The sequence below is a fragment of the Podarcis tiliguerta genome (assembly GCF_965153285.1).
Source record: "Podarcis tiliguerta genome assembly, chromosome: 1".
NCBI lineage: Eukaryota > Metazoa > Chordata > Lepidosauria > Squamata > Lacertidae > Podarcis > Podarcis tiliguerta.
Window position 1 is genome coordinate 65004931 of NC_139534.1, and position 25210 is coordinate 65030140.

The 25210-nt window shown below is 40.7% G+C and overlaps 1 protein-coding gene across 5 annotated transcripts; it reads right to left on the bottom strand.

Moving 5' to 3' along the window:
* Positions 1-4621: 4621 nt before the first annotated feature.
* Positions 4622-24069, bottom strand: NCR3LG1 (natural killer cell cytotoxicity receptor 3 ligand 1). Of its 5 annotated transcripts, none has more exons than XR_014502655.1 (11): positions 23826-24069; positions 20276-20626; positions 17722-18048; positions 16220-16315; positions 13020-13460; positions 11946-12260; positions 10539-10850; positions 9426-9731; positions 8674-8736; positions 5605-7412; positions 4622-5522 (listed from the first exon to the last, which is right to left on the bottom strand). XR_014502655.1 is itself a non-coding variant. In XM_083402390.1 (10 exons), exons 1-10 carry the CDS (start codon positions 23923-23925, stop codon positions 7096-7098), a joined length of 2631 nt encoding a protein of 876 aa, XP_083258516.1. In that variant the 5' UTR covers positions 23926-24069; the 3' UTR covers positions 4622-7095. The 5 variants fall into 5 exon arrangements, 1 of the variants encoding a protein (XP_083258516.1); XR_014502656.1 differs by having other exon boundaries at positions 5605-7385; positions 8656-8736; XR_014502657.1 differs by having other exon boundaries at positions 8674-8739.
* Positions 24070-25210: the final 1141 nt, after the last annotated feature.

The window sequence follows — 25210 nt, forward strand, 5'->3', positions numbered from 1 at the left end:
TAAGACATATGCACAAAACCCCACAGTGTCCTTTCACATGTCCAGTGGGGAAACTGGTCATGTGAATCCACCCTTACACTGTTTAATGTGTTGTGTTTCTACAGTTAGCATCTCTTTCTCCCCACCCCCCTCCCCACCCTGGTCATTCAAAGTATTACTTTGCTGTAGCTCTTGTAACCTTATCAATTAGCTCAGTCCACAACCCAGTTTAAGGCATACTCACCATCTTAGTTCCGTGTAAAGATGTACCTTTTTCTTCTGTTATAACGGCTTCTGTATTCTTAACCAGCTTAGTGATAGAAATTGAACAGAGGGCGTATTTGTCCTGAAACATCAAAGTGCTGTCAGCACAAAAGGTGGTAAATCTGCAAAGACTACCCCTGGCCCATTAAAAAAAAAAGTCAACTTGCTTTTCAACTCCAATTCTGTACACACTTACACAGTAGTGAGTCCCACAGAACCTGGCACTAAGTACTTCTGAGTAGACAGGCACAAAGTTGCATAGTTAGTTGATGATGATGATGATGATGATGATTATCAGAATTGATTCAGCCTCATTTAGACCAAAATTATTTTAAATCCAGACCTGTGGGTTGTTGATCAGCTTGGTTTATTCCTGAACTTACTGTAGAAAGTTTGGATAAATGCAATTATAAATAGGTTTTATTGACTCAAATGCCCAAGTATCACGTCTCTGATAAATATATCCTCTAAACGTAATGGGAACATGTCAAAGAAGGAAAGAAATATAAAAAAAGTGCTTTAAATAAGATTGATTTAAACATCATTTCTGTCCTAAGGTTCTAATAAATGGCATGCAATTTGAATAAGAAAAATGGTTTGGAATACAGGTATACCATCTCATGCTACAATGAGAATTGGATCACATAACTTTTCATTCATTTCAAATTAATGGTCTTTTAAATGCAAGCCACAAATATGCTTTGAGGGATGTTCAGTGATTCATATTAACCTAATCTGAAAAAGCAATACAAATGCCATTGCAAGAAAGCACTAGACAGTGGTTTTATGAAATGTGGTTCTGATGCCAAAAAAGCACACACAAATATAAATGTAAAATTAATTTCACACAGAAATAGGGTTGCCACTTCCTTTTTTCCTGTGTGAAACGTTGCAACTGAGCATGAGACACTTAATCTCAGGGTCATGGTTTTGAGCCCCCCATTTGGGAAAAGATTCCTGTATTGCAGGGGATTGGACTAAATGAGCTTCGTAGTCCCAACTTCACAATTCTATGCTCTTTGAAGCTTCTCTCATCACAGCATTTACATGCCTGTTATTTTGGATTTCTGTCCATGATGCACCTGCTAAATGCAAGAGTCCTGGCGGGAGGAGGGGTAGGAGCAGTCCCACCAAAACCTCCCCCACCCACCCAACAGTTAGTAATCAAGGGATTAAAAAGAATTCAAATGAGGAGAGGCAAACACAATACAGGCAAAGTTATATCAGTTTTTCATCAGCTTCTCTCAGTAAAGAAAAATATGAGTTTTAAAATTCCAATATAATGAAAGAAAAACCCAAGCTTTGCTACACTATAACTCTGTATCCAGAAAGGGTGATGTATCCATGGAAGGAGGCTTGTGGAAACAGATCTCATTTCTAGATTGTGTATTCGAAAGCAAAAAGTGCTATGTGAAATGTGGGGTGATCAACAATACACACATCCAGCACCTAAGGCTGAAGACGTGGGCAGTGCCAAGGAGAAGATCAGCTATGCCAACTCTGACAGCACTAATCTATTTGGAGTGTAGGGAACTGAATCCAGGCCTATCTGTTCTCCCTGTTGACAGCAGCAACTGTCCATTTAGTTCTGCTGCTGCAAGGATCCTCATGTACATTAGATACATACTTCAAACTAGAAACATAACTTGCCTTGATCCGTTAGATGAAGAGTGGGGCAAAAGATGGACAGTTAAACTATGCTTGGCAAAACAAGGCAGAATCTGTTGCTCTATCCTTTATGTTGCTGCATACCTTATATCTGTTGCTGCATACCTTATAACAACACCATGCAGAGGACCAGAGAACATCCCTCCTCTGAAAGATCTACAGTGGTACCTCGGGTTACATACGCTTCAGGTTACAGACTCCGCTAACCCAGAAACAGTACCTCGGGTTAAGAACTTTGCTTCAGGATGAGAACAGAAAACGTGCTCCGGCGGTTTAACCCACAGAGCCACCTGCGTCCCTTATAGAGCAATAGTTGGCATTTAATTGTTGGATCCTTAAAGCTGCAGAAGTTTGGAACCAGTGCCATAAAGGCAAATCTGGCACCTCAGGAACCCTTGAATGAGTAGCCAAGACAGATTAAATAATGAGAAGTCAGATTTGGTATGGCCTTCACAAGGCAGAACATTTAGGAGAAAACTGAACACATTAAAAGTCTGTGTCCTTTGCTGTGCAGCTCCTTCACAGCAATATTTCAGCTCTGCTGGAACAAGCTGAAAGTCTGCCAATGGAGGAGGAGCTGATTGAGGTGTCAGCACACACACACACAAAATAAACAGGAGAATTCTGGCTTCACAGAATTCAGCAAGACTTGCTTCACTAAAGACAGCACTTCTGTGAAAGGCAGGAGGGAAATTCACAACTACTTGCCTCCTCATGAGTTACCAATGCGAAGAATCCAGGTTCAGTGAAATAAGATCACAGTTGTTCAAGCCTTTGGTATGTCCTCAAGATGATCTCCATGTCAGAGCAGTGCCTGCCTTCAGTGAGCTGTCTCTTGGTAGCCTACTGAGTAGTACTAATAATATATAATAAACACAAGGCTTGTTTATTACTCAGTTTTTATAACCGTCTTTTATTGTATCTTTTATTGAACTGTTGCCTGCATAATGCTTGTTTTAGTACTGAAAAAATCCCCACAAAGGTATTTGCTCATAGTAAAATCATGCATTTGGACATTTTATATAAATTTTATTCCTGGACTACAAGGTTCCAATGCAGGTTCCAGTGCAGGTTCCTTCCACCTCCTGCATATGAAATATAGTATTTTAGTGAAAGAAAATCATGAGGTTCAGAATAAAGGGACTCAAGAGTTTGAGGCTGCTGTTTTTATCTTGATTATTTCATCAGCTGCAAGTCTTAAAAGCAAGACAAGAAAACAAAAATATTTTCTTGATCTAAATCTGCTTGAACACATTTAATGCAACCATCAGCCTGTGAACCAGATACAGCCCTTGAGTATTTTATTATTATTATTATTATTATTTGCCTTAGAGGCTCCACAGAAATCTTTTCAGGTTGTAAGAGATTTCCTACTAATGTTTAAAATTCTGAAAGAGAGTGCCATCTAGCGGATTTCCCCTCCATTACTAACATTCTACCATAGAAGAAGTGGAATCAGTGAAAGTTCTACCTCCCTTGGAGTTCTAAATGGTGCAGAGACTATCCTAAACGGAAAACGACTACCCTGAAGCATGCCTTACTGAGGCAAGCATCATTCTGGGGGACTAAAAATTAGGCAGGGCAGACAATGGAGAGAATTTTCAAGCAATCCTTGCACTCTGAGCTATGGCAGCTTTGCTTCAGGGAAAAACTAGTTGGGAGAGCCAGTTGGCAAATTCAAAGCAGTAAACGTTTAATGGACTCCCTCTATGATTCTGTGTACTATTTTTGATTCAGTAGCAAGATGGGATACATGTTACTAAATGGCATGCCCTGTCCCAGGCTATTAAAAGACAAGAAGAGATCGAGCAGGAATTTATGGAGATTGCAAGCTTCGTGAATCTTCAGATGAGGGGAAACTGCAAACACCCATTCAAAGAGTGAAGCATGATCAACTTTTAAGGATGCTAAATCAGGTGTGGTGCCAGACTGAGGTATTTTAAATCAGCTGCTTTATACTTGCCTTTCAAAAAACAATGATGGGCATGTTAAGATGAGGGTATGTGTTTGGAACAGGGTTCTGACCTGATTCCTCCATGGGTGAATGGCTGCACTTGTATGAAGATGAATCATGCCATCCACAAACCATTTTAAAGTAATAACAGAATATCCCATTCAAATGTTTAAAATCAGTTGGAATTATGCTTGTTCTTAATTCTAACAGCACCAAGTCTCTTTTAAATAATGCTCCGAGCAGCCTACGCACAATAGTCCGGGAAAAAACTAACCAATTGACCTGATATGGAGTTGTGCATTTACAGGTACTTACAATTTATCAAGCTACACAGACCCGTTTATATGTGTAGATCAAATGCCTAACTTGCTTGAAACATCTGGAGCTAAGATAGAACATCCATTTCTATTGCAACAGTATCTTTTGGTGTTATTTACTTTTACTGTATTCTGTTCCTTATTTGGAGATTAATGAAACTATTATCAGTAACCATTCTTAGCAATTCCAGATTCTTAGGAATTCCAGAAGAACCATTGGCCTGATTCAATGGGCTCTTCTTATGTTTTTGCTGTAATATCTGTCACAGCACTAATGGAAACTGCCCACAGCAGGAAAAGATGTTAGCTTTTCATCACCATTCAGAACAAAGTATTGACATGAAAATTCTAAGAAACTGGAGGATGTTTTCAATAGATATTTAGATTCATTTTACTTGTTCTCACCATGAGTAACATTCAGAACTTACCAACTCCAGAATAGGTTTGCTGATAATTTTATTTATTTGTAAAAGCATTTGTAAACAGACATTGCATGAAAAATATAAAGGCAGTGTACAAAAATATTGTTGAGAGTTTTGGTGGGAGGGGAGTAGGCTGTATGCCTGAGTCCGTCCTACTTCCTGGATCCCACAATGATTCAATTGTTGGAATAACCAGGCCTGGTACCTGGCAACCTAAGTATGCTCTGCTATGGTAACAAAGGAAGTGGCTCTGTGTCAGAGGCCAAATGGGTGGGGGCCCCTACCTCAATGGTCTGTTGGTTAGAAAGCTTCTCAGCAGTGCCTCTCTTTTTTTAAGGAAAAAGGGTGCCAGTACTCACCATGAAGTTGTTACAGCATGTGCCACACTTTTAACATCTGAAGACGAAAAAGGCACCGGTACTGCATAGCCTTGAGTACCCCCAGGGGGGAAAGCACTGCTTCTCAGTCTCCTGATGTAGTAAACAACTTTTTCAGAACATCAGTCCGCCATGCTGTGAGCCTCTCCATCGTAGGCTCAGGTTGTATATATTTCTAAATAAACCATATATACTGAAGTCACTACAGTCTCTGCTCTCCCTCATTCCAAAGAAAACCTGCGCCCCAGGTAAGCACCTGGAATCTCACACTGCTAGGAAATTGGGATGGCGTGCAACAATAAGCCCTACTAAACACAATGGCACTTACTTCTGAGTAAACCTGAATAGCATGACACTGTTGCGGTCTTCAATACTTTCAGCAAATGCTCACTACCTGTCCTCAAGGAGAAAACACTCACCTTGGGAATCAAGAAGGAAGGAAGGGAATTACAGGTTCAGTCCATGGCATCTCCAGGTAGACCCTAAGAAAGGGCTCTGTTTGAAACTCTACTGCCAGTCAGTATCAATAATACTAAGTGACCTGGGAAGACAGGAGTGCCTGGCGTGCTCTGGTCCATGGGGTCACGAAGAGTCGGACACGACTAAACGACTAAACAAGTGACCTGGGCCAATAGTCTGACTCAGTATAAGACAACTTCCTACAGTCCTATGGCAGGACAGCAGCTCTCCTGAACATGACACTCAAGGGTGTGATAGAAGGCACAGAGCTCAGGGCTCGAGGAGCAGAATCGAGGGAGGAAGCTTCCAAGAGTGACTATGCTGCCTTTAAACTGCTTTTTAATTTGAGCAGGGGTGCTCGTTGCTGCAAGTGCTCACATCCCTATTTGGCACCAGTTGTACATTTCTGAAGAGACACTTCTACAAGATGCTCCCCCACCCCTTTCTCCCAGCTGTCTAACTTCTGATCAAGGCCCCTGAAGATGAGCTCATTACTTGGGCAGGTTTGTTTGGGAGTAAGCTTCTGAAAACTGAATTTCAAGCCATTATGCAGGGTGTGGAGGGAAGGGATCCCCCCCCTACTTTCTCTACAATAATAACATTCAACTTCCACTCCAAAAGTTCTCCTAAATCTGTGCCATGGCCACCATTCCTTACTCCCTATAGATACTTAACTTACCAATAACCTGGTGACAATAGAGTACAGGTGCAGTATAAAGGCAATTAGCTATTACATTCAGCAAATAGACCAACATTTGTTTGTTTCAATATTATGGGCAACGTTACCTAGTTACTTCAACATAGTACTACAGGCTGCTCCTTTTCTTTCCATCCCAGTTAAGCCTTAACCAATGAGGTCACTGCTGGAAGCCTTTTCTATCAGACATAGAAACACAAAAGCTGCCTTACGCTGAGATAGACAACTGGTCTATCCAGCTCAATATTGTCTACACTGACTGGCAGCAGCTCTTCAGGGTTTCAGGCAGGAGTGCATCCCAACCCTACTTGAGAGATGCTGGGAACTGAATCTGCAAGCAAGGTCTGCACTTGAGCTATGGTCCTTCTTTTACCATTGAGCTAGGTCCTTTACTGATTTATTTAAGTACAAGTCTATTTTGACTCCTTCCTGTCCTGCTCAATGGCAACTCCTGAACTTGCTTTGCTGGCCAGTGCTCAGCTAGATATATCCATCAATTAAAATATGCTTACCCTCAGTCCCTCTTTTGTGTACTGAAAATTCTACCACCGTCCTGTTACAGCTTATCACTGAACCAGAGTGGAGACTTATCATCAACAACATCATCACCCATACATTATATTATGCTATACAGTATTTCATTATATTACATAATATACATTACAACCTCATTAATATAACCAGGCTTTCTTCACATAGGGCTTCAAAGCAGGGGTGCCAACTTAAATAAAATCTTGTGAGAGCCCAGGTAAGCCCCGTCCTACATAATCAATCACATGATGCAATGCACACACACCATTTGAATGGGAATGCCCATCAATTTTGTGGGGGCCCACAAAACAGGATCAACAGGACCCACACACTTCATGGAAGCAAGCAGGGGATGTATGAAAGTAGCCTGCAGTAGATTTTTCCTGTGGTTCTTTTTGTATATTCACTGTCTTTATACAATGATTTCTCAAAGTTCTAAATCAAAGGTTTCAGCCAAGGTTCCATCATTTGCATCTACATAAACTTCACATTTGATTTCATATTTTTTCTTATCTTTTTCGGTTGTAATGATCACATACGAAATAAAACCAGATCCATCGTCACAGTTTTCATTCTGTATTTTATCATCAACTGGATATACTCCGTTAAACCAGGAAACAATGGCTTCCTCTGCTCTTATTCCAGGTACAAAACAGCGAAGAGTCACCTCGCCTGTCTTTGGGTTGCTGGCGACACATTCTATCTTCCTAGGCTGAGCTGGTTCTTCAATGGGGGGCTTAGGATCTAGAGAGAGGGAATAGGAAATTGAATAGGAAACTGCTCTTGAAGTACATACCTGGAAGAGGCATCTCTCTAACATTAAGCATCCCTGATTGTGATGTTCAGTTTCCAATCCTTTGCATATTTTCCTCAAGTCAGATAATTTGAACTTTCTGTTCACATTGCATTATGTCTGTTCCCTACCCAGCCGCTGCTTAGTGCTGTGAATGGAAGCTACATTCAAGACATTGGCAATTAAGGACAGAGGAATAAAAAGGAATAGCAAGGCACTGGGGAACTAGAGTGGTTGTAAGAATGACTGACAGCAGTGGAGTGTAATGGATTGCTGGCTGGAGCCAAAGTAAGTGACAGCTGTTGAGAATCTGTTGAGGATGGAAGATGAAGAACTGAACCAGGACAGGAGAGCAAGGGCAAATGAGATGGAGAGAATAAACACCTAGTTAAAAGGATAGCTGGAAAGAGGGCAGTTATGCCATGTCAGGATATTAAAACTCTTACTATTTGGGATGTCAGGTCCCTAAATAAATACAAGGTTACAGTTTTATCTTCAAGCCCTAATCTGTAGTTTTGTCTGGATGGACTTTCATGTGTTCAGTTAAGCATATATGAATGTATTTCATATGTCTTCAGTATCTTTTATCGGTTGTTAGAGACTCAGTTATTAAGATATTAATGGTGGCATATAAATTCATAAACTACTTGTTTTAAAACTAATGTTTCACAGAGTTGTTTTGTCAAACCTGTTATTGTTTTATTCTTTTTATGATTTTTAAAAACTATCCAGTGGTATATAAATATATTGTCATACATCAAGCATAATAGGAATGGAGTAAATAGAAGCATGACATGAGGAACTCCTCTGCACCCTTTCCTGTTTCCTTATGCATTTCAGAGGGCTGAGAGGAATGGTCACTGTGGCCACAAATAGTGGCAGGCTTTTATGCCAGAAGAAAGTTTGCAGATCCCTGCGTACAAGTTTCACAGAATGGATTAAGTTGATCTTTCAGATCATCCCTTATGAAAATAATGTGCACGTTTAGTGTAACTTAATGGTCTGGTTGAGATGTAATGATCTCACTTTAATAAATAATGGTTTATAAGGCAGAGTAAAGATTGTCCAAGTGCTCTCTTCTCCCACTGCCTCCTCCAAGAAACATCTAAACAGTTTTCTGATTTTAACTGGGACTACAAACCAGGATATGAAACCACTGAGTCAATGTGTCATGTACCTGCATTTTACCTACACATGAGGTGCAATACTCACTTAAACCAACGTGGTTTTTGTTCACTGGTAAAGTAGACACTCCTTCAAGGCTATCAATGTAACCTTCTTTAAAAGAAGAAATAACATATTAGGCCTTGGGCAGGCATCATGTCACTTAACAGAAATACTTACAGCAAAAATGCTACTCAACTGAATCAACACGCTTTCAACTGCAATTAGCCAACTGCCTTCCAAGGGTAGCATTTGGGGGGTTGCAGTGGGGAGAGATACAGTCAGAGCAATATTCATGGAAAAAAATCAAAATCTAGTTCTCTGATGAATTCAAGACAAAATTTCTAAAACCAGGTGTGTTGTAAGAGCATTATGTTGACTTTTGTATTCATAACAACCAGATACACTTGTCTTCTGAAGAATATTATTAAATATGAGAAAATCAAAGCTACCCAAAAGACTACAAAGCCATCTTTCAGCCATGACCGAGGGTGTATCTACACACAGGGGGGGAAACGCTATAATCAAATTATAAATTAAATTGTTATAACAAAAGAAAAAACTCTACGTAAAACACATAGAAAAGTATTGTGCTCTACAGTGCCACCTGGTGTTCCAATGCATTTAAAACACTGTTGTTTTTTTACTAATGTAGCTGAGTCCTAAGTAACGGAAGTGCTTAATTGAGAAGAGGAATCACCTTTTCCCCCCATTAGCAGTGTTTTTTGGAGGGATATGTCTGAATCCCTTACATAAATTCTGTACATTCTGTGCTGAAAACATAAAAAAAAAGTTTTTACCTTTCCTTTCCAACACAATGCTTGTTTCTTTAAAATCCTGTGTCGCTTGGTGAAAAACTTCACATCTGATTGTCGTTTTGGAGTCTTTTCTTTTTGGACTAAACTGTAATTTGCTTACAAAATAACCTAACTTGTTTTCTCCAATCTGAATGTTCCTGGGGTTGTCTTCAGATATTTTTTCCCATTCTTCATACCATGTCACTTTTATGTTGCAAGGTGCAAAATTTGATATGACAGTTTCCAAAGAGGTGCTATCGCTGTTTTGCATTGGCGTTGCCTTTATTTTAGACATCTCAGGGCGGTGAACTAAATGAGGAGGAAAGGAAAGGATGTACTTGAAGTGACAATACAAGACAACAGGAACATAAAAAGATGCCTTATACCAAGTCAGTCCATTAATCCATCCAGTTCAGTGTGGTTTACAGTGTCTGCCAGCAGCTCTGCACAGTTTCAAGCAGGGGATATTTCCAGCCCTGCCTGGAAATGCTAGGGGCTAAACCTAGGATATTCTACTGCCCTTCCCCAAAGTGAATCTATTCTATAACTTTCCTCTAAAAAGTACAGGAATTTTATGAAGGATTTAAATGTGTCATTGTTTAAATCACACTTCAGATCAGCAGGGTTGCAAGGATATTCATCTTCAATGAATATAGATCTGAGAATATGGTTTTTGATTTTCAAAAACTTGGGGTGAACTAGTAACATCAGTGCCTATGTGTGAACATATGGTGTGGTTTTTTTTTAGTTTTTATTAGATTTACCTGATTTTTTTACCAGGGAATTTTCAGAACTACTAAATGCAAGTCTGCAAGGAAGTTTGGACTTTCAAAAAACAAACAAAACTGGCAGATATTAGGGACACATGACACCTAGTAGAGACATGTACACAAACATGTCAAACCTCCCTTGTTGCAAAGGGAACTGCTTTATATCATATTACTACATTGATCCTCAATTTAATATACATTTTATTTTATGCAAACCATTTAAACATTTTTACAATCACTTAACAACATTTTTAAAATTAAGTGGTTTACAAATTTTGTTAAATAAACAAACTCAAATTGCCATTTGCCTAAAATTGAAAGAACCCAAAGGATTCTCAGTACGTACCTGGGAGCTTCAGATACACATCTCTAATAATGGGCTTTTTCAGGTCGCCATATGTCACACTGAAAATAATGAACTTATTATGATCCAAAGCAGTTGGTATCAGCCGGAGCTCAGAAGACAACTTCAAGCAGCCATTTGAGTCTTTGACTGGCCCCTCTGTGACCACACCTTTACTTATTTCAATACCCCTATCAAGCCATTGAATATTTATGTTGCTAAGAAAGAAATCTGTGACTTTACAGGTTAGAGACAATGTAGTTCCATATTTAGGATAATTTGGTTCACACGTAATATCTGTAACTTTGGGGTAACCTAAAAAATGCAGATGCAGAGAAAACAAACAATTGAAAATATTAGTTTAAATTCAAAGAATGCTAGTACATCTGGTATTGCAAAACAGTAAATCAGAAGTGACAAATGGCAGATGGGGTGTCACATTAGTATGTTACAGCAAAAGCTAGCCTAGTGTCACTTTATAACACATATATCATGGCAGGCTACTTCATATGATGCATGGACTCCTATCCTCAGTGGATACACACATGGATATATACACACAGTCTCTCTCAAAAAAAGGTAGGTTTGGAAAAATTACAGTTGCTTATCCTTTCACTCTCACTACAACCCTGGTTGAAATTAGAGGATAGAATGAGCAATTAACACCACAGTCTTGTCAAAACTACCAAGTTTGCCTAGTTTAGATGTTATGGCTTCTCCCAATGAACTCTGGGAGTCAGATCTTTTGTAAAATCAGAGCAATCTCACAAAACTACAAATTAAAAGCTTTGCAGATTTAATTAGTTCAAATCCACACAATACGGTATATGGAGAAATGATGCATATAATGGCAGGAGAGCCTTGGCAGTCTGTAACATATTCTAACATATATAACACCCACATATATATTATTTGTTATTAAATGCATATGATTATACATGGCTGTGTTTTATTCTGGTTGGAATACAAAGTGTGCCATTTTTGACCTTCTGGACTGAAACAGATGAGAGCTTCGATTTCTCATGTTTTAAAGTGGCTGCACTATAATGCTTGTCATGTTTGCAATATGCCACTAGCTGACACTATAATTTTCCTACGAAGATGCACATATCAGCTATGAACTTGCTTTGCTGATTTCACCCAGAAAAACTTCTAAACTGTAATTTTATGAAGGACTTGACACTTCTGTGCAAGGACTCTCCGAGTCATATTTTCCATGGGACAAACCCACGATAGCATCACCTAATGACAAAAAGATACAAGTGATCTCTTTCAATACAAGTTATCAAGGACCCACAACAAATACAGATACAGGAAACAACTCCATTATGTATTTCCAGTTTTAGATAAACTATTTAGACAGAAAGCACAAGTAATTGTTCATTGCACAAGAACTTGCCGAGTACTCACCTTTTAACATGAGTGGGTAACTATGTCTTATAACTTTTTTACAATGGTTGATTTGAACAATAAAGTCTACTGCATGGTCATCTGGTTGAGGTATAAAGGATACTCTGCTTTTCTTGCAATACAGATTTGATCCTGGGTCCAGTTGTGGCTCCTCTGTGTTACTTATAGCATCCAAAGGCTCATTATTGCCTCTTAGCCAACAAACGTCACACTCCCGTGGGCAGAAATCTTCTACTAAACAAGATAATGTGATGAGTTTCCCACACTCTGGTACAGGAGGCTCACATTCAAATTTGGAGACTTTGGGAGTACATTCTGTAAGTAAATAAATAAAATAAATAAATAAATAAATAAATGTATACATACCAAAAAATGTTATATTATTAGCAAGTAGAATGCAACTGGAGAAGATAATAAGTATGGACTTTATTTTGTCCACATATGAATTTCTGATCTGAAGAAGGCAGGGAGTACACAATCCCGTGCAGGCCTTATACCATGAAATGCTTTAAAGGTCATCACTTCGCCCTTCGTACGGGCTCACAAGTTATAAGAAACTAGTCAAACTGAACGAGATTAAGAGAAATAATCTCCACACAAGCCACCTGTGCTGCTTTCCCATTTTATCATTCATTTTTTGTAGACTGATGAAAGAGTTTAACTACAATCCTGCATTGTTTCCCTTTGTGTATCATCATTGGCAGCAGAAAGTATCCCATTGCATTCATGCAGCTCTCTCACCTTTCATCTGTTGACAGAATTCTTATACAATGGTAACTCGGGTTGCATACGCTTCAGGTTACATACGCTTCAGGTTACAGACTCCGCTAACCCAGAAATAGTGCTTCAGGTTAAGAACTTTGCTTCAGGATGAGAACAGAAATTGTGCTCCAGCTGCGCGGCAGCAGCAGGAGGCTCCATTAGCTAAAGTGGTGCATCAGGTTAAGAACAGTTTCAGGTTAAGTACGGACCTCCAGAACAAATTAAGTATTTAACCCGAGGTACCACTGTAATAGCCAGTGAAATATGTAATATTATTCTAAGTGATCATTTCAGCCCATCTTTCCTACTTACCTATGACTTTAAATGATATTGTTTCAGTAGACAAACGATCTGGAAAGGCCTCATGTCTAACTTCAAGTATAAGTTCAAACTCCTCCAGATGCTTTACATCTGGAACTATGTTGACTTTGCAGTAAACGTCAAAGGTGTGCCTTTGTTTTACTTGCAAAACTGGATCAAAGGTAAACATGGTCTTCAAAGTCTTTTCAAGATCAGAACTTTCTTCTTCTTTTCCAGTGATGAGAAGAGGTGTATCTTCTCCGTGTTCAATATTGCTGCCTGTCATAGTATTCCAAGAGCACAGTTTCAGTTTTTCATTCCTGCTTTGGAGTTTTAAGAAAAAAACTATTTCTAAAGGCTTTGGACGAAAGCCTTGCAGACAGAACACCACCAGTGCTTCTTCCAAATGTTTCAATTCCTTATTTGCAGTTGCTGAAAATATCCCTGGTTGAACTATAAAGAACAAAACAAAGAATTTCAGGTGTAGAAACTTGTAGCAGTGTTTCAACGGATACTATTATAACAAGTCATCTGTAAGAGGAACATTCTTACTGCAGTTTACAACAAAGCATTATTTTTCTTTTTCGTAATGATCACATTCAGTCTATCACAAATGCTAGTGACTGCTACATGGTGAATAGCAATGTATGCAAGATGCTGTATCAAAGATCAAGTGGCACAGTCCCTATCCAGAGTGCTTGCAGTACAGATCAGGTAAAGCATAACTGGAAGAAAAAGACAGTCCTGGATGAAGCGTTGGCTCAGTGAGATTAGGAAGAGTTAATTTTTGAGGTTAGGTTCAGTTGAGTATAGCAACAGCCTTACTTACTTAAGAAGCCAGTTCAGCAAAGACTGTTTAAAGCTTTAAAGGGTTGGGGATGATATGATAGAAAGCCAGAAGGTAGGAGCAGGGATTTTAATAAGATGTTTGCAGCATATGAATTTGCACAAAGAATCATGCTGATTTGGAGGATAAATCCTTCCATAATTCCTCTGTGGCAATAAGACATTGAATAGTGACAGTTCAGTGAACAAAAAAACCTAACAGCTTAATGTATTGTATTACGTTCCATGTTCTCTTAAGCTCCAAAATGCTGGGTTTTGCAGCTGTTAAAGGTCACACCCTCAACAGAGGTGTTATTTAGACAATATGGATGGATATGCAGTAGATGTCCTATGTTGTGATTAGTTCCACCTTAAGCAGAAGCCATCATGATATGTTATGAGTACCCATTAACACAGAACGGATGGAAGTGTACTGGCTATGTGCACCTTTCCCACAGAATAATAAGAGTTTAAAATAACCTTATGGTGATGTGGGGTGCTTTCTTCAATCTATAAATCTTGCTCTCTCTGTGTGCACCCTGGAAGCTTCAGTAAAGTTGCTTAGCTCACCAACCCAAAACAGTTCTTGTTTTAAGCAGTTGTTTTACCTGACGCACACAAAATACACACTCTATATTTACACACTATATACAGGTTGCATGGGACGCGGGTGGCGCTGTGGGTAAAAGCCTCAGCGCCTAGGGCTTGCCGATCGAAAGGTTGGCGGTTCGAATCCCCGCAGCGGGGTGTGCTCCCGTTGTTCGGTCCCAGCGCCTGCCAACCTAGCAGTTCGAAAGCACTCTCGGGTGCAAGTAGATAAATAGGGACTGCTTATTAGCGGGAAGGTAACCGGCATTTCCGTGTGCGGCTCTGGCTCGCCAGAGCAGCGATGTCACGCTAGCCACGTGACCCGGAAGTGTCTTTGGACAGCGCTGGCCCCCGGCCTCTTTGAGTGAGATGGGCGCACAACCCTAGAGTCTGTCAAGACTGGCCCGTACGGGCAGGGGTATCTTTACCTTTACTTATACAGGTTGCACAAAGGCTTTTCTCTCTTTGGTCCCAGAGGAGTTTGTGTAATTCAAAATCCTTGCTGAGCAAAATCCACATGCCAGCCTTCTTTTCAGATGAGCTCTCCTCAAAGTGTTTGACAATGATCCATCCCTTCCTGATAACAGCCACTGACCCACAACCAATTCTCTAATCCGAGCCCTTTTATACATATACTAGCATGCTTACTAAGTTAGCCATATTTTGCAGAGCAACAAAAAGGACGCTATGACGACTTGTTTTAAATATCTCTACTATATGTGGGATATAGAAGCTGTGATATATGGCAGAGGGGGACAGGAGAAGAGAAAAGGAAAGCAAGTCTATGTCTCATCCAGAAAGTATAGCCAGAGACATTTGGGCAAATTTAAAAAATCTACCCAGACAGAAATTTTACCCCTGAAAAAGAGGACGTGTCCTGGAATAAGACTGGGCAACCAAATCTGCCCAGTCAAATTGAGCCAGGTGCCTTTTGGAAATGAATCAGTGAGTCAGCTTTTCCCTCACTAATGAAATTAACACACTAGCTATATTTCTTAACACCTTAAAGGTCATTCAGTCCAACTCCCTGTTCAGTGCAGGGTAGCCACAGATTAAGCATTCCTTCTTATTCCTTTTGTACATATTCCACCCAAGTATTTTGGTTAGCTTTGTAGTCCTGAATTAAGAATCTTGCAGTGTGCTATTTCTGTATTATGTAGAATGAAGCAAAAGAGCTGAGAAAGAGTGCTTTATCTGTGACAAGGGCTTGGACTAAATGACCTTCAGGGTCTATTCCAGGACTTACTTTATGTGGATATTATTGGTTGCTAGTTGAGTACTTGCAATGTCAAATAGTAGCTTCAGTTGTATAGACTCCATGAGTCTTTTCTAGTGAGCAGATAAATCTGGGGCATAGGACCACCACTCTGTCACTGACAGCCATCCATCTCCAAGATTGTGCTGAAGCTAGAACTAACCAATTAGGACCTCTTGCATGCAAAACAGATGTTCTATCACTGAGTTATGGCCCTTCCCCAATTGATTCAGCAAAGAAATCTTAGCCACTTAAAAGAAAACTTAGTCAAAATTCTTAACCACAGGCAAGGAGATTTTTTGGTGCCTGGTGTACTGGTGCCTAGGATTTTTTGAATACTGTCATTTCAGACCTAAGTTTATCAAAGATTAAGATTTCACAAAAATACTAATTTTACTTTAATAATAATGAATACGTGCATGTATTATGTTTCATATTAATCTATTTTTGTAAACCGCCCTTAACCACATTTGACGAATAGTATAGAATTCTCTTAATTGAAAAAATTAAGTAATCAATTAATTAACTGTTTCCCATTACTTACTTTTCTTAAAGTACATTATGTACAGAATTACAGGAATCACACCAAGTAATAATAAAACAAGTATCACAGCCAACCAGGTAAAATTTGGTGGTGGTTCTGTAAAGAGAGAGAAATTGTTCTTGTTACTTATCACACAAAATAGCAAAATGTTTCAGCCTCGTTGCAACCTTTTGATCAGAAGTAATATTTCATATTCAGCTACTCAATCGTGGCAAAGTTATTTTAGCCTCATTTATTCCAACTGCACATAAGAAAAGTCCTGCTGGAGAAGCCCAAATACTAATCTGGTCTAGCATGACTATAAGGTTTCCAAAGTGGACATAAAGACCTCTCATATTGTTGTTTGCCAGAAAGTTATATTCAGAGGCATGCTACCTCTGATTTTGGAAGTAGCCATTGGTGGGCTTACAGTCCACAATTGTGTCCAATCACACTATAAACCCATCTAAGCTAATGGCCATCAACAGACCACCACATGGCAGTGAATTCTGTAAGTTAATCATATGTTGCATGAAAAAGTACTTCTTTTTGTCTGCCCTGAACCTCTCACCAGTCAACTTGACTGGATGATCCCAGATTGTGTTAATGGAGAACTAACTTCCATCCATATCACACATAAAGGTAAAGGTAAAGGGACCCCTGACCATTAGGTCCAGTTGTGACCGACTCTGGGGTTGCGGCACTCATCTCACTTTATTGGCCAAGGGAGCCGGCATACAGCTTCTGGGTCATGTGACCAACATGACTAAGCCACTTCTGGCGAACCAGAGCAGTGCTCGGAAACACCATTTACCTTCCCACCAGAGTGGTACCTATTTATCTACTTGCACGTTTGAAGTGTTTTCGAACTGCTAGGTTGGCAGGAGCAGGGACCAAGCAATGGGAGCTCACCCCGTCGCGGGGATTCAAACCGCCGACCTTCTAATCAGCAAGTCCTAGGCTCTGTGGTTTAACCCACAGCACCACCCGCATCCCAGATAATTATATCACACATAATTTTATACAATTCTAACATGTCCCTTCCTCATATTTGCCTTTTTAAAAAAAAACAACTAAAAAGCCCCAAGTGCCATAACCTTTTCTCACTAAGGAGTTGTTCCATCCCTAATATCATTTTTGGTTGCCCTTTTTGTGCACCTTTTCCAGCTCCACAATAATCTTTTTGAGATGCAGCGACTAGAACGGTGCACAGTATTCCCATAGATTTGTATAAAGGCATTACAATATATTTTATCCCTTTCCTTGTGATGCCCTAGCATGGAAGTCCCAAAGACTAATGCATTTGTAAGTACAATATGAATCTTTGGAGAAAGGAGAAAGCTACATTTCAGAACATTGGGCAGAATTAGTGGAAGGTGCTGAAGGCTCCAGGGTGTGTGGGCAAATATCCTCTCCCCTTCTGGATCAAAAGCCCCTACACTCATGGAAGTACACCAGTTGGATGTGACCCACTATTATACACGTACACACACACAGGCAGAAAAGGTCAACAGAAGGAATACCTTTTACTATCAAAGTGGCATTGAAGGCCTGCCGTATGGAAAATGATTTGTGTCCCACAACACAACTATAGACATTTCCATTATCCTGTAAAGATGGTTGTAGCTCCAGTTTACTGGTTACATTGAAAGTGCCATCTCCATTTTTCACAGGTACCCCTGTGCAAATATCATCTGCAGGTACAACTTCATTATTGCCACGTTCAGATTTTTTCTCCCAATGAACCTCAATCAAAAGAGGATAGAATTTATTCACTGTGCATGTCAGGGTCTTCTCCTTGCCGTCTTCTAGTTCAACTGTCCTGGGAGACAGCTTTACTGAAGGTTGAGCTGCATGGGGATAATAAAAAGTGTCATTTTTTCTGTTTTTACTGCATTTTTACACAGTTTTTCAGACAAAAGCTGGTTGAAAGTGAAGTGAAAGTCATAGTTCATACTCCTGATTTCTCAGAAGGACATGGTCTAAATTAAAAACCTGGGGTGAGGGTTGTTTAAGCAGAAGGAGAAGGCTGGGGCAAGAGGCATAGAAGAGAAGTCCTGAAGAAGGTGTTTTGTGGGTCAAGAGGAGCTGTGTGCTATGGGTGGTGTTATGTACTGAGTTGAATAGGATCCAAACTGCAGCAGCCTGATTGGTCCTAGAACAATAGGATCCAAATTGCAGCAGTCTGATTGGTCCTAGAACAATAGGATTCAGAATGCAGCAGTCTGATTGGTCCTAGAACAATGCAGCAGTATGATTGGTTGGCAGGAACCACCCATTCATGCTCCAGATATAAGTGAATCCACAACCTGATTGGCTTACAGTAGAATTCCAGAATTAGCCAATCATGTGCAGCCCATTGTGTAAATAATGTATATAAAGCAGATACTTTGAGGGGACTTTCATTCATTCCTCCTCACCACTATGAGCTGAATAAAGAGCATGAAATCACTTTACGACTCTGAGTATATTTCAGGTGGGAAGGGGGGAAGCCTACTAAGAAGGCTGGTCAAGAGCCTTGGTTGTAATAAAAATGAACAAGAAGGAACTTGGAGGGAAATAATGGTGGAGGCAAAGAGCTGAAGAAAGGAGTCCAGGAAAATACCAAAATTGGGCAAAACTAGAGTTACAAACGACTCTGCACAACTAGATGGAAAAAGCAGAAAGGTAAATGACGGACCTGGAGTGTCAGCTGACATGGAGGGGCATTTTATGTTCCCAGGTCCTTCAAAATACCAGCTGGTTTATTTTTTCCTACCATTGATATGAAGGTATTTTTTTCTTCCTCTGCTTTGTTATTTTTGTTGCTCTTTATTTATCATTGTATTGTTTAAGTAGTTAAGCTGCCTTCATAGCATTTTGACACTGAAGGATACAGAACAAATTTTACAGGTATACATACATGCATACATACATACATACATACATACATATATACTTATATATAGGATTATTACAATTTAGAACCTAGACCCTGAGAAGATAATTATGTCAGTGGCAGCTTCTATTGTTAGTGTAGCTTTTGTGATCTGGCAATTCTAAAAGCGCAGTGAGGGCAAAGAAGCCAATGGGAGTGGACTTAACTTTCAAAGATTCATTTGAACTAACCAGCCAATTGTTCGGCTTCAAGTGTTTCAAATATATATGATAATATCAGTCTGTCGACTAGAGCTCAGGTGTTGAGTGACAACACCAAAACAAGGCTACCAAGACACAAGGAGGAGATAGTAGCATGCAGAAGTAAAACAACAACCACAGGGGGAAATCTAAGGAGGCATCCCCCCCCCCAAAAAAAGAGCATGCTTAGTAGCCACAAAATACTGACAACCTGTTGGGAATGGGGAGCATGAAAAATTGGGGTGATGAAGAGAGAATGCAATGGGGCATCTTGGATACCACCTGAGTGTCTGGAGGCCTTAGTGGGAGCACTCCACAATACAACGTTTTGTGGCAGGTCCCACTTGGTATATAAGAAATTGCTTAGCAAAACTTTTAAGAGTCAGCTATACCTTTCCATAACACAAAGTGACTTTTTTTTAAAGAGATACACTTCTTAAGAGCTGTTTGACATTAGAACAGACTCGCTTGGAAGGTAGCAGACTCTCCTTCTTTGGAAGTTTTAAAGCAGAGATTGGATAGCCATCTGCCATGTATGATCTAGCTGAGATTCCGTTGGGATCCCATTCCCACTCTACAATTCTAGAGTTCCATGATTCCCAAGCAGGTGATTTATAGTTAAGAAAGGCTGGTAGAAGTTTAACACTTTCCTTTTCTCTCGCTGTACCAAACCACCCCTACACGGTTCCAAACCTGCATCTCCTGGGGGAGCGGGAGGCTGAAGCAGCTTGGGATGTATTTTGGTGCTTGGGGGAAAGGATTAAGCATGCTTCTCGCACCCCCATAGTTCTCTGTTCTAAATTACTGTCTTGAAAAGTGACTTTTCTCTAAAGATGGGTGATATCACATACATTTCCTTATATAATGCTTAGTTAGACCTTAAAGCTACTGGGAAATTCTGAAATGTACAAGTTCATTCTCTGTAAGTTTTCTACAAACTTGTACAACATAAATACTTACCAATTAGCTCTACAACAGTGGTTCCGTCATTTGAAACTGGGGTAACAGTCACAGAACACCTGTATATTCCTTCTTCACTAATCTGTATTTGGGGGAGGGAAAGTGCAGCATTGCCTTTTATCAGTTCACTTTCATCCATTCTTGCACCGTTTCTATAAGATTTACGCACTCCAGAAACAATGCTGTATACTCTATTTTCCGCTTCCTTGGAAGAAGGCTTCCAAAACCACTCAACAGCAGTTGTTGCAATCTTTAGCTCTGGAGTACTGTATTCAGAGATCTCACATGGTATCATCACATCTGTATCCAAGACTGCCACCATCCGACTTTCCATTGTCACTTTCAGAGATTCTTCGTAAATAAATAAATAAAAAAGCATTATTGCAAATAGTCTTTTGACCTTTCTAACAGTAGGAGGCTATGATTCATCACTGCCCATATTACATGTATGGGAAACAAAATAACAAAATAGTCTGTGACCCTTTCCTGTGGCACTTAATGCCATTTTGATACCTTATTTTGAAAGAGACCACAATTACCTTTATTTTGATACCAAAATAGGCCCAATCGGTTAAAAAATAAGTGAAACAGGAGGTTTTTTTCTAAACTGACACAGAAATTGCATTAGCCTAAAAAGGTAAAGGACCCCTGACAGTTAAGTCCAGTTGTGAACGACTCTGGGGTTGCGGCGCTCATCTCGCTTTACTGGCCAAGGGAGCTGGCATTTGTCTGCAGGCACTTTTTCCAGGTCATGTCACCAACATGACTAAGCCGCTTCTGGCGAAACTAGAACAATGCACGGAAACGCTGTTTACCTTCCTGCCGGAGCGGTACCTATTTATCTACTTGCACTTTGACGTGCTTTCGAACTGCTAGGTTGGCAGGAGCAGGGACCGAGCAATGGGAGCTCACCCCATTGTGGGGATTCGAACTACCGACCTTCCAATCGGCAAGACCTGGCTCTGTGGTTTAGACCACAGCACCACCCGCCTAAATCGCGTGAAAATTGAAATTTTCAAAAAATTATCCTGCCCCCAATTTTAGACCAAAAAATATTTAAAAAATAATTTGAGGTTATCTCATAGGTATCTATACATAACAAAAAAACCTGAAGAAAATCTAAGTTGTGAGAGCACATGGCACCAGGTGATTTGGTGTGGAATGACCCTTTTAGAAATATAGGGTTGGATTCAACTAACCTGACCCTCCAGTAGAAGCCAGCAGCAGGGTTCCTGGTAGTAAAATGCAGCCAAAAAACCAAAAACTTAAACCACAGTCTCCTATATTTCACCTGTGAACTTTGCTCTAATCTTTAACACTAAGGAATGGCAGTCAATAATATTTTAGGATAGACAATGGCAAAATGTTGAGGATCCCTTTCTTTTTCTATATTTCATTTATGTTTGTGTAGCCTATATGGTTTTTAGCAATGAAAAGATCAAGCTGATGTCCTGTCACTAACTGTTATTAGGCTGTTGCTCTGACTTGAGGGTTATTTTAATTTAACGACTCTTTTTTTTCTTTCTCTTTCTCAACTTGAACTGCTTTTCTGGGATTCACAGTGCCATCTAGAGGCCAGAGAATTTCCTGTTGCTGAGTTAGGGCTTCTGGAAAGTCAACAGCATGCCAAAGGGCCAAATTTTAGCCAGGAATGAAGGCTTGTTCATTTTCACACAAATTGCCAAAACTCCTGATGGGGTTACACTCCCTCTGAAGGGAGGTGCTTCTGGATTCACTGCTGTCACCTGAGGCTCAGGTGGCCCCAGTGCCACAGAGTGACCTCCATCAGCTCCTACAGCTGGCCCACCTGCGCCCCCTGTCTTGACAGGTAAAGCCTAACTTCTGTTGCCTATGCTCTAGTAACCTCTAGGTTAGATGACTGCAACATGTTATAAGTGGGAGTGCCTCTGAGGATGGTTCAGAAACCCCAGGTGCTGCTCACCAGGGCAAGACAGTTTGAGCATATTATACTGATGCTGGCCTGACTGCACTGGCTGCCAATTAGTTTCTGGGCCCAATTCAAAGTGCTGGTTTTGACCTATAAAGCCTTAAATGGCTCAGGACTGAAATACCTCAAGGACTGCCTATCCCCATATGAACCAACCCAAACCCTATGATTGTCATTTGTGGCCCTTCTTCATGTGCCCCCTCTGTGAGAAGTCTGGAGGTTGGCAACGGGCCGTTTCTGTGGTGGTTCCCCACTTGTGGAATGCTCTCCCCAGGAAGGCTTGCCTGGTGCCTTTGTGACATATCTTTAGGTGCCAGGCTATGGGCATAGCCAGGATTTGTGTTGAGGAGCAGGACTTTTGTTAGGGGGCAGAACCAACGTGATTGCTCAGGTAAGTATTTCTATTGTTTTACCCACTCCTTAGCTCCATCCATGTGCTAGGCAAAAACATTCCTCTTCTCCCATGCCTTTGGCTATTTAAACCATCTATATGACCTGTGAGGGGGTTATTGCTTTAGTTTGTTACTATGTTATGTATTTTTGCCTTTTTATGTTGTAAGCCGCTCTGTGATCCTCGGATGAAGGGCAGTACAATATAGAAATTTAGTTAATAATAATAAGGTGAAGTGAAAGGATATGAAAAAAGGATTTATATCTAGATGTTAGGATAGAGATGATAAAGAAAACAGGAAGACACAATGAGAGATAAAGGAGGTGCTGTGGGAATGGTGGAAGTCAATGACTTGTTGTTGTTTTAGTGTTTATAATATTAACTTGTAAGATATGGATTTGTTTTTGTTTGTTTTTGTTGTTGCTGCTTTCTTTAGTTTTCGAATGTTGATTTTTGTGTGTTGTGTACTGTTATTTTTTGTTATCTTTTGTGTTGTTGTTGTTGTGTGGAAAATACTAACAAAATTTATTTTTTAAAAAAATAGTTAACAACAACAACAACAACAACGTGCCCCCTGCGGATCCAGACGGTAACGGAGCTGGTTGGCGGATTTAACACTCCGCTCTCAGGGATTTCTCCTCAAGCGCTAGAAATTAGCACACCGAGGGGGAAACTCCGGTTGAAACCAGCTGGTGGTTTCTCCCGCTTCCCCAATGCAAGCTGAAGACGCCGGGTGTCCAATGTGGATTCCGTTAAGAGTTTCTCTCTCCTTCCACACGCGTTATGGCTCCAATCCGTGCCCCAGAAATACGTAGAGAAAACTCACTAGTTTCAAAAGCACAATTGCATAACGAGCCTAGCGGGCACCATTTCCGCGAGGAAGAGGCGCAAGGAGGAGCGGGGCTTTCCACGGAGCAATTACAAAGCCTCCTCCTCTGCTCCAAACAAGTGGCCCCCTTAGTCCGTATTAGTTAGCGTCCGCCTCGCCCCTTGTCACAAAACTCAAAGAGAGGGGAAGTGGGTGGCCTGTGCTGCCCCCCAAGGCTCCCCTACTAGCTCTCCCCTACATCCAGGAGTTTCCGCTTGTTTCCACCCGGGCGAGAGCGACCTCCGCGCTCTCTCCCGCAAGCAGGAGCCGAACTCACGGCGCGAGTCGCCCTGCGGCTGCCGAGAAGCCTCTCGAGGCTTCGCGTCTCGCCCGCTCTCTGTACCTGCTGGCTGGAGGACGAGGACGACGACGACGCCACAGAGGAACACCGAGAAGCCGAGCAGGAGGCACCTGCGGGCCGCCAACCCACCTCCCCGGGCCATGGGTCTCGCTGGTGAGGCGCGGCTTTCCTTCCACACGGAGGACTCGGCCCGTTCCCACAATCGTCTTTCGCCTGTGAAAGGTTTCGCTTTCGCTTATGATATTGCGATCTTTGGTTATATTTGGACCTGACGCAGATAGTGGACAGGCAGGGGGAAGCCGCGAAACTTAAAATCGCACGGAAGCTTCGCATGGTCAAAAAGTCAACTTCAACAGCTTGAACTGAGATAAATAAATAAAAAACTCCGACCAAGAAACAGCTCCTGTATGCAGCTGAGTACTAGGCAATAAACTTTCGAAGCTCGTACCCGTGGCGTCAAAAGAAATCCTCATTTCTCAGGCAGATGAGTGCTCGCGAGTAAGCCGGGTTGAAATATAGGAGGTGAACAGAAAACCAAACAGGCACAGCACCTCGGCAAATCTCACAAATGCTTGACAGCTCAATTTAAGCCTAATCTTGAGTTTAAGTAAAATCTCAACCCATAGCCCCCTACAGTCCTGAGTATTCAATTCATGCTCCAAGTCTCTTTTCCCCCCCATATAGCCTTCTGGTTTATTGTCTCACATTGACAACAAATAAACTCTGTGTTTTTCTCCAATTGTTGGTTGCTTCAATACATTTTCTGTATTAACCAACCAATAAATGTAATAAATATAATAAAAAATGTTAAACATCCATGTTTATGATCTACAGTTTTGTTGTCTTTAATTCTGCCAAACATAACAATTCTGCCACAACAATCACTGGAAGAAGATGGTCATAGAGGACCCAAAGCAACTGACTATGAATTCAGTTTAATTTATACCTCATGTATACAAAGGATGAAACATTCTGCATACAAATATTGCACTGGAAATAACACAGATATGTACAACTTTGTTATACTATGCATCTGTTGGGATGCCCAGAGCATCTTCTTTGGAGGTGGAAGGTCCCAGGCTCAACCCCCAGCATCTCCAGGTAGGACTGGGGGAGACACTGTCTGCCAGTGTAGACAGTACAGAGCTACATGGGCAGTGGCTTTCTATATGCCAAAGAACTCTTGCTGAAAAGTTTCAATGTGAGGCCGGGTGAAGGACAAGGAAACATAGTCTCCATGTCATAAACCAAAATGGAGTTTAAAAACAACCTTCATGAGACTTGGGCCACCATCCTAAATATTCCTTTTTAGAGAAATAAGTGGCACTAAAAACAAATGAACAATACTTTGAAGAAAATGCATTTAGGAATGAAGCACCAAACCATGGAAATTATGTCTTATACCAAGTTTAGGACTAATTTCTTTT

Bases quoted from the DNA above. Each gene is read 5' to 3' on its own strand.
- NCR3LG1 (XM_083402390.1), bottom strand. From the start codon at position 23,925: ATGGCCCGGGGAGGTGGGTTGGCGGCCCGCAGGTGCCTCCTGCTCGGC. The intron at 20,627-23,825 runs GTACAGAGAGCG...TTATTTACGAAG, and splicing joins CCTCGTCCTCCAGCCAGCAG to AATCTCTGAAAGTGACAATG. The intron at 10,851-11,945 runs GTGAGTACTCGG...TGCATTTTTTAG, and splicing joins TTACCCACTCATGTTAAAAG to GTTACCCCAAAGTTACAGAT.